General features: G+C 35.0%; 1 protein-coding gene across 1 annotated transcript; it reads left to right on the top strand.

Annotated features, from left to right (window-relative positions):
* Window positions 1-748: 748 nt before the first annotated feature.
* On the top strand, window positions 749-8245 carry LOC111904784 (leucine-rich repeat receptor protein kinase HPCA1). Its single transcript, XM_042898072.2, has 19 exons — window positions 749-900; window positions 1238-1358; window positions 1704-1775; window positions 1864-1938; window positions 2190-2261; window positions 2336-2497; window positions 2669-2743; window positions 2841-2912; window positions 3004-3075; window positions 3148-3216; window positions 3318-3392; window positions 3481-3552; window positions 3648-3782; window positions 3994-4481; window positions 4745-4894; window positions 5152-5285; window positions 5372-5591; window positions 7148-7383; window positions 7611-8245. Exons 1-19 carry the CDS (start codon window positions 825-827, stop codon window positions 8082-8084), a joined length of 2850 nt encoding a protein of 949 aa, XP_042754006.1. The 5' UTR covers window positions 749-824; the 3' UTR covers window positions 8085-8245.
* Window positions 8246-9641: the final 1396 nt, after the last annotated feature.

Below are 9641 nucleotides of genomic sequence, written 5' to 3'. Positions count from 1 at the left end.
AGCTTACAGCGGTTGAAGGTGAAGGAGGCAGCCAAAGGTCTCGATATAACTATAAGTTGGGAGTTTCATATATTTTCTTAAAAGCTCTTTTGTAGAGAAAATTAAAAGCTCCATATAACATGATATAAATTTAGCTAATGTCTATCATCACCTAATCAAAGTCACATCTAATCAAAATGACAATTACAACAATATTCTTGTTAATTAGTTAAGAGATTATTAAACTTAATAAATTCTTGAGTTATTTTAGTTATATAGGTAAGTCATCACCAAATGACCATAGTTTAATGTTAAAGTTAAAACTCATGTTGTACTTCAAATCTTAGGTTGTAGATTTAGATTCTAGTAATAGATGCCGTCTAGCGTGATTCTATAAAAGACAAATTTTCAACGTATAAGAAATCTGTACATCTATTATGCGATACATGTTATACAACGACTACTAAAGCAACCTGCGATTACTACACGTCTATACCCCCTACTATTGCTCGTAATTCACATACTAATTTTGATCTTTGTATAGAAATAAATTAGTAAATTTGATCCTACGTTCCGACTCTGCAACATAAAAAATTCAAAGAATGGATTAGTAGACTCTACAACTTGCAAAATTCAAAGAAAGAATTAGCAAACGGTAAAATCTATACAGTACCTCCACGCTCAAACATTTTCAATTAACTGATCAATATATTAACTCCCATTTGATGGTAAAGTCAATGGTACATGCCAACTTGTTGTCATGATCAAGAAGCTTTCTTCTTTGGAGTTAGTAATCGGTTTTTCTATTTTAACAACTTCATGTTTCTCAATCATCCAATTCAAAAATGGGTGCATCAATAGTTCAACTACTTCTAATCATTTTCATCAAATTTTCGTTTGTAGCAGCCCAAAAAAATGATTGTAAGTTCATTACCATCATATTACTTCCATCATTTTTAATTCAAGTACCTTTCTTTAATGACTCATACATCATAATTTCGAGATTATAGAGATTGGAGACTACAATGCTCCTAGTGTTTGGCAAACTAATCTATATGGACTTCACTCTGTCTGTTTTGCTCGAAACTAGATTCTATTCACGAATGAAGATATGGTTTTAGAATTTCTATTTTACTAACACTTCAAGATTTTTTCATAATTGTGTTACCAAATTAATGGAAGATGATTTCGAGGGGAAATTCATTCGGATTTGCTTGATTACTAAGAGAAAATTGTTTTAATTTTCATGAATGAGCAGATGCATATCTTCAAGCTCTCACAAATGGATGGAAGAACACACCACCGAACTGGGATGATAAACCCGATCCGTGTAGTGGTTGGGATGGAATCACATGCACAAACGGTCGTGTCACCTCCATGTGAGTTCTTACTCCACTATTCATCTTCAAGGATATGTAACACCTAGCTATATAGGTCCAAACTTACATGATCAAGTTAAAAAGTAAGATGAAAGTTATTGATCTCATGTCATTTGGTAACACCCTAGCAACGTATATACTAACTAGCCCAATAAACCCTTTGTCAACATGGTGAGAGTACTTATAAGTAGCTAACAAGTTTAAGGGCTCATAATGGGATGAAGTTATAAACCTTCAACTTGAACTTCTTCCAACTCTTTAATTTATCCATGTGGGACAAGTTATTACTAATTAACAACCATTAAGTTTCATCTCTATTTTTTCTCATATCATTTGAAATTTCAGAATTTTGTTAAGCATGAGTTTGATTGGCACCCTTACCGGAGATATAGTGCAGTTCTCTGAATTGCAGATTCTGTAAGTTTTTCCTTCAAATGGCTTCATGATTTTCGGGTGATTCTGATTACTTTCAGAGTTTTGGTCTCATAATTCCTTTCGTATGTAGAAATCTATCTTACAATAAGCGTTTGACCGGGCGTCTACCTACAGCAATTGGGAAATTGAAGAAATTAACAAACTTGTAAGTAGTTGTTACAATTTATATGTTTTTAACAATAGACCTCAAAATCTTTTGCGCTATGTTTTTTCTATATGCACAACTGGTATACTTATTAAATAAACTGCATCTGATCGAGCACATACAGTGACTACCTTGTGGGCCATTGTATTAATATATATTATTGTTAGTAACATTACATAAATAGTAGTATAATTTTACATGACACGTTTTTGTGTATGCTAGCATGACTTTTGTCTGAACTTGTTTATCAGAATCCTGATAGACTGCGGATTCAGCGGTAGACTTCCAGATACCCTCGGGAGTCTAGAAAATCTTATCTCTATGTGAGTATCAATACGTTGAAATTAATAATTCGAATTTTATATAAGATGATGAATTTCGGAATTGGATTTTGTAGGTCGCTCAATTCAAATAATTTTACTGGAGCGATTCCACCTTCCATTGGTAATATCAAAAATCTTTACTGGTTGGATTTGAGCGATAATAGGCTATCTGGAAGTATACCGGTTTCTAGTGACACAACCCCTGGTCTTGACATGCTGATTCATGCAGGACACTTGTAAGTCTATTCATTACTTCAAAAATAGGCATTAGTAACGGAATAATCTGTTGCTAATGCTTCAATTCTTTTGTCGCTAACAGTAGTCCATCACTATTTCTCAAACAAAAAGGCATTTTGCGATGAAAAGAATTTAATTAATTAGAGCTCTACTCACTTACGTATTTTCAGCCATCTTGGAGGGAACATGCTCACTGGCAATCTTCCAGCCCAGCTCTTTAGCTCAAATATGAATCTAATTCATCTGTATGTTTCAATATGACAATCATTCTTCTGTAAAAACATATTATGCATGATGATGAAAAAAACTAAATTACATTTTGCCTTTTTGTTTTCTGAGCAGTCTATTTGAAAATAACACGCTTGATGGCTCCATTCCTTCTACACTAGGGCTTGTTCAAACATTAGAAGTCGTGTGAGTACCCATGATGATCATATTAATTCCTCAAGACTTTTTGTAAATCTCTAAGTCTAATTTTTTAATGGTGTATTTCATGTGATGTTAGACGTCTTGATAGGAATCGATTTACTGGCCATGTTCCATCAAACATCAACAATCTTGCTGGTGTAAATCTGATGTAAGTATCAGAAATTCATAGTCCATTTATTTAATCCAAAATTGAGTTAATGTGTGATAAATATGTTTATAGGTACTTGTCAAACAATCAATTGACTGGCCCTATGCCCGATTTAACCGGATTGAAACGCCTGAATTATTTGTAAGTAAAAAGAGAGAAACCAATTTATTTTGTTTAAACTGATCATGATCTTGATTACAGAAAGTAATCATTAAAATTCTAACACGCAAATCTGATTCTAGGGATTTGAGCAACAACAGTTTTGACAAATGGAGCATTCCTTCTTGGTTTTCAGATATAAACTCCCTTACAAAACTGTAAATCCCTTTAACCATCTCCATTTCTATGTGGTAATTAATTGCAATGTGGGTATTAATTTATTTACATCTTTACATTGTTTGGCAGTAAGATGTCCAATACAAATCTTGAAGGAGTGCTGCCTGCTGCCCTTTTCAGCCTCCCTGAGTTACAGATTGTGTGAGTTAATGATTCAGTTGGTTTTTCATTTTCGGTTTTCATGGTCTTTTACTTACTGAAATCTCATGATTTGCAACGTATCGGGTTTTCATCAGTGATTTAAGTGACAACACACTAAATGGCACCTTGGATATCTTGTCTACCCATAGCAAACAACTACAACAAGTTGATTTGCAGAATAATCAAATCGTTGAATTCACTCAAAGAAGCCAATCTACTATCGAATTAATGTGAGTTTTGTAATTATAACAACTTTTAGCTAAAGTTTTTACCAAAATGGACGGGTGTCATGTTTTTAGCAAAGAATAGTCCGTTGAGAGTTCCAATGTTGATGCTCATTTTTCTAGTAGCAAGTTAATACATATGTTTTTTGTTTTCAGAAAGAGGAAAGAAAATTTATAATTGATGAACTAAACACATGTGGTTACAATTTGTCTGCAGACTTGTGGGTAATCCAGTTTGTATGGAATCAGGCGTGACCGAAAAATTTTGCTCTCTTCCCGAAAATACTACTCCTTCAGACTCTAGACAATCAAATAAGTGTGTGCCTATGAAGTGTAGTCATTCGCTTCAAATTATGAGTCCAAACTGCCGGTGTGCATTTCCATACACAGGCAACCTTTTCTTCCGGGCTTCTCGCTTGTCTGAGCATGGAATTTCAACTGACTACGACTCTTTACGAGATTCGATGATTAGTTCTTTTCAGATGTCTCAACTCCCCGTAGACTCAGTTGCATTCGCGAATCCTAGCAAAACGTTAGACGATTACCTTGTGATCAATCTTCATGTTTTCCCATCTAATGGAGATGAAACGTTCGATAGGAATGGGATAAATGGAATCGGGTGGTCACTTAGTAACCAAACTTTCAAGCCTCCCCCAGACTTCGGTACCTACGTCTTCAAAGGTGACGACTATGAATATTTCCTAGGTACGTAATGGGTTCTTATCCACATCCGAATAATACCATACCAGCCTCTTAAACTTGTCTACAATGTCTCTAGGGCATAACATAGTGTGAGAGTTTCAATTGGAGTGTGAGAGTTTCAATTCATGTGTTCTTGATTTACATTTCACATGAAGCTCTCGTGGGACAGGGTAGGGGTTGCCAGAAAAGTAACCCTTTTATAGAAACTAATTTACTGTTGGTCAATGATGAAAACTTATTTTGTTGTTATCTCATGGGAGCATCAGTATCCGGAAAGAAGTCATCACACACTGGACTTGTCGTGGGAGCGGCAGTTGGTGGTTGCGTGCTTGTGGCACTATTGATATTTGCAGGAATGTATGCTTTACGACAAAAAGGCCGAGCTGAAAGAGCAACACATGAGAGCAGCCCTTTTGGTATGATTTATCATTATCCACTATAGCTACTTGTATAACCGGATAGATTGAAAAAAAATTCTAGGGTTAATTATTTTGTTCACGAGGAGGGTATTCGTGTCTTTATACACACAGAAGATCAACGAATCCCTTACCAGTCCCATCATGTTCTATCTTTTTAGGGTTGGACAAAAAAATACAATTTATGTGATGACATGAGTCTTAGTCTCTTGGAGTATAGAATTTGGCGTCTAACAGTTTTTGTGTGAAACTTGTAGCATTATGGGATCCAACCACTAGTGGTGGTGTCCCTCAAGTGAAAGGAGCAAAAGCTTTCTCTTTCGAGGCACTTGTCAAATGCACAAACAACTTCTCAGAAACGAACACCATAGGAACCGGTGGATATGGGATGGTAAGTATGTTTGACACACATGTGTGTATGTGTGTGTATACATTTATAAATATAAAAAAAGATTAACAATGGGATTATTTGTGTAGGTATATAGAGGAAGTCTACCAAATGGGCAGTTGATTGCCATTAAACGAGCTAAACAGGATTCAACACAAGGGGCACTAGAGTTCAAAACTGAGATTGAGCTTCTTTCGAGAGTTCATCACAAGAATCTTGTGAGTTTGGTAGGTTTTTGTTTTGATCAAGGTGAACAGATGTTGGTCTATGAGTATATCGTCAATGGCACAGTCAAGGATAGTCTTTCAGGTACTTTCTTTACCGGGAAAATGAATTATAAGTCCAACGAAGTTTCCAAACCGTTCAAAAAACACCAATTATGTTTTGTTTGTTCAAGAAAACCCAATGAACTTAACCTTTTGTCTAAAAATCACAACTAACTTATACTTCTCATTTAGGATCAACCAGCTAATGAAAGTCAACGAATGATATGGTTTATGACGTGTAATTAAATATCGGAAAATGGCTTGTAAGACCAACGAAACTTCAAAACCGTTCACTAACCCCAATCATGTTTTGTTCGTTGAAAAAAGATGATTGGAGGTACTTGAACGGTTTTGAAACTTCGTTGGTTTTACAAGTCATTTTCCGATATTTAATTACACGTCATAAACCACGTCATTCGTTGACTTTAATTAGCCAATTGACCCTAAATGGGAAGTGAACAAAAGTGTAAGTTAGTTGGGCCTTTTTAGATAAAAGGTCAGTTCATTGGGTTTTCTTGAAAATACAAAACATAATTAGTTTTTCTGAACGGTTTGAAAACTTTGATGGTCTTTTAAGTCATTTTCCCTTCTTTTCCATTCTAACAAGCATCGCTAGCTATTTTCTGGTTAGCATTATAAGGCTGTTATTGTATTTGTATATAGTCTATGGATTACTATTGTCATCAGAGCTCTTATGTTAGGTATATATTGTTTTCCGTCTTTATTATCTTTATGTAATGTAAATACACTATATATTAATAATATATCAAAATGGCTCTGGCACTTATACGGAGACTTCACATTTTTTAAGTCACATGTGAGTTTATACACTTAAATTCTTAATTATTGTTTCACGTTGCTTAGGCATCCACAATCCATTAAACTTTATAGAGTTCAATAGATTGACATATCATCCATTAAACATCTATACAACATTACCCACAACCCATTAAACACCTATTCAATCTTAATCACAACTTTATTCTTTTTATTGAAGCATTCAATGATCATTCAACTCTACTCCATGTCATCACCCACACTCCATTCAACTCTTATTTAATCATAATCATCACTCTATTCAACTCTTATACTACTTGTTGGTTGCTCATAGGCTTTGTTAAACCTAAACTTGTTTTTTATATGCCTTGTCGAATGGAAACAACTCTAATACCATGTTAGGATTGAAGTCGAGTTTGATATATATATATATATATATATATATATATATATATATATATATATATATATATATATATATATATATATTATCAGTAGTATATTTACATTACCCGCGGATGAGAAAGATAAAAAAAACAATATTAATTGGTATAAGCACCCACACAACCGAAACAAATCCCTTCAAATAAAAACTAAATGCCATGCATGAATGGATTTTTTATTTTCATATAGGGATTTAATTATTTTATCTGTTAACGACGAGAAATATTTATCATTTTTTTATGTTCTAAATAATTGTATTACGCATAGCGATGGATATTCCTACCGTTCTCATGAGAATTATCTTTCTTATTTGAACATGCTTGTAATGTTAACAATCTAAATTGCAAAAGTGATTATCAATGGACATTAACCATGCAGGAAGATCTGGAATGAGGTTAGATTGGACGAGAAGACTTCGAATAGCACTAGGAGCAGCAAAAGGGTTACAATACATGCATGATCTTGCCGATCCTCCAATTATACATAGAGATGTTAAAACAAATAATATTTTATTAGATGAACGCCTTGTCGCAAAAGTTGCTGATTTTGGCCTTTCCAAATCACTGGGCGATGCTAATAGAACTCATGTTACGACTCAAGTCAAAGGCACAATGGTCAGTAATTTTGATATTTCTAACTTTTATTTATGAACCCTATGTGTGCACTCGACCCTATGCCAGTAAGTAGTGGACTAGGTCTACCTATTTTACATCTCGCATATTCTCTTGGGGAGTGTTGTTGTATTTATGCCATGACAGAGGATTAGTTATTAATCTATACAAAAGAGAGTAATCCATGCAATTACTTCATAGTCTAAACGTCTATTTTTTGTTTGATGCAGGGTTACATGGATCCTGAGTATTACATGACACAACAGTTGACAGAAAAAAGTGATGTTTATAGCTTTGGAGTCGTGTTGTTGGAACTGATAACTGCAAGGAATCCAATCGAGAGAGGGAAGCACATCGTGAGAGAAGTGAGACAAGCCATGGACAAAAGCAAAGAGTTATACAATCTTCACGAGGTCCTTGACCCGACCATTGGTTTGAGTAGTCAACTCAAAGGTTTGGAAAGATTTGTTGATTTGGCATTGAGTTGTGTGGAAGAAACAGGAAGTGAAAGACCAACAATGAGTGATATTGTGAAAGAAATCGAGGCCATTATGGAACTCATGGGTCTTAACCCGCATGCTGAGTCAGCAGCAAATTCATCAGGCTATGATGATAGGGGTCGAGGGAGTGAGCATCTATATACTAATGATAATCTTTTTGCTTATAGTGGTCACCATTTTTCAATGAAGTTTGACCCCAAGTAGAAATGATAACCGGTTTCGGCTACTTGATGATAAAACAATTTCTTAATTTTTTCTAATTAACATTGTTTTGTATAAGTACACGGATTTTCGAATGAAGCGTGTGAGGATTTATTGATTTATCTAAATTTGTTTATATTATTATATATATCTCGACCTTATGGAATTTTAAGCTATTGATTTTTTTTGGGAAAATGACATATATGCCTTATTAAGTTACTAGGTTTTACCCATTTAGGCATTTAACTTATTTTGTGGGTTTTTAAGGGAACGAATTATTTGTAACCTAGCAATCTAATCCCTTTCACATATTGTAGCCGGTTTCCATTGTCACATAAGCGTAACTTAACACGTAAGCGATGACATGGTAAGAAGTCAAAGCGTCCTAAAAAACCAAATGACATCGTCTTGTATGTGAATCGTAGGGAGAACGCTTGGTCTGTTCAATCCGCCTCCGTATAAATTGAAGATTTTGTTGCCCTAAAATGACACATCTGGAAACTTGCTTACCCCAATCTCGTCTTTAACTTCACTCGGAAATAGGAAAATGCCTTCACGAGCATCTGCAGAACACAACTGGTCTCCAAACTACCGCCGTCACATGGCGTAGAATCATTCGAATGGTGAACACATGGCCATCAATCTATTGTAAACCCAGTTGGAATTGTCTCTCATACGAGAGGACTTCCAAGACCAGTTGCGTGAGCTCCGACAGGGTATTAATCGAGACTTGGATGCCATGAACCGTAAGGTCGATGAAGTTCGTGCTGGTTAGTTGGATATCTCTAATATCCTTTCTGATCTTAAGAATCATTGTTTTTTCTCTGCAAGGGTCGTATGTGAAGATGGTCGTAGAGCACAACAAACGTAAGAAAGTGAAGTATTTTGTTGGGATTGTTGGTGTTGCTACTGTGGGTGTGTGTACGTACATGTTCTTCAAGTAAGAAAAGAAGTCTAGGTTAAAGCATTTTTGTCTTGGGTTTGTGTTTTGATGTGTTATTAAAGTTGTTTATTGTCGATATTAGTAATAGATTTTTATGTCTGGTGGTGCTTGTTGCTAGTGCTGGTAATAGTTTGTGGGTGTGGTGCTAGTGCATATAGTTGGTGGTGATGGTGACTGGATTGGTGATGGTCATCCTTTTTAAATGAAGTTTTTTTCGATAATCTTTGTAATAGGTTATTGAATAGGAAAAAATGATGTAAGCAAACCCATGGTTGAAATGTTGGTTTATATATTAAAAAAATTGTCTTACACTTGTGTCTGTGTCTGTGCATGAACGAATGAAACATTTGGGGATTATATATGTTTGGGTAAGTTAGTCCCAGTCATGTGGATCTTCATCGCTGGGATGGGACCACAAGCCAAAACAATGTCAATATATTTTTTAAGCAGATACACAGGGACTACAAATGCTGAAGTTGGGGAAAATGGACAAAAAACATAATTTTTGCACACAAGGCACAATGTTGCTTGTCTGTAACCCTTTTTTGAAAAAACTTTTCTAAAGTGTACTTTTTCTTGTTTCCTTGTCAGTGCACGTCTTCTTGTTAGTTTGTTAA

Source organism: Lactuca sativa, chromosome 9, assembly GCF_002870075.4.
Source record: "Lactuca sativa cultivar Salinas chromosome 9, Lsat_Salinas_v11, whole genome shotgun sequence".
In the NCBI taxonomy this organism is placed as follows: domain Eukaryota; kingdom Viridiplantae; phylum Streptophyta; class Magnoliopsida; order Asterales; family Asteraceae; genus Lactuca; species Lactuca sativa.
The sequence above is the reverse complement of the archived record's forward strand: the minus strand, read 5'-3'. Positions and strand labels throughout refer to the sequence as shown.

Bases quoted from the DNA above. Each gene is read 5' to 3' on its own strand.
- LOC111904784 (XM_042898072.2), top strand. From the start codon at position 825: ATGGGTGCATCAATAGTTCAACTACTTCTAATCATTTTCATCAAATTT. The intron at 1,776-1,863 runs GTAAGTTTTTCC...TTTCGTATGTAG, and splicing joins TTCTCTGAATTGCAGATTCT to AAATCTATCTTACAATAAGC. The intron at 5,286-5,371 runs GTAAGTATGTTT...TTATTTGTGTAG, and splicing joins GAACCGGTGGATATGGGATG to GTATATAGAGGAAGTCTACC.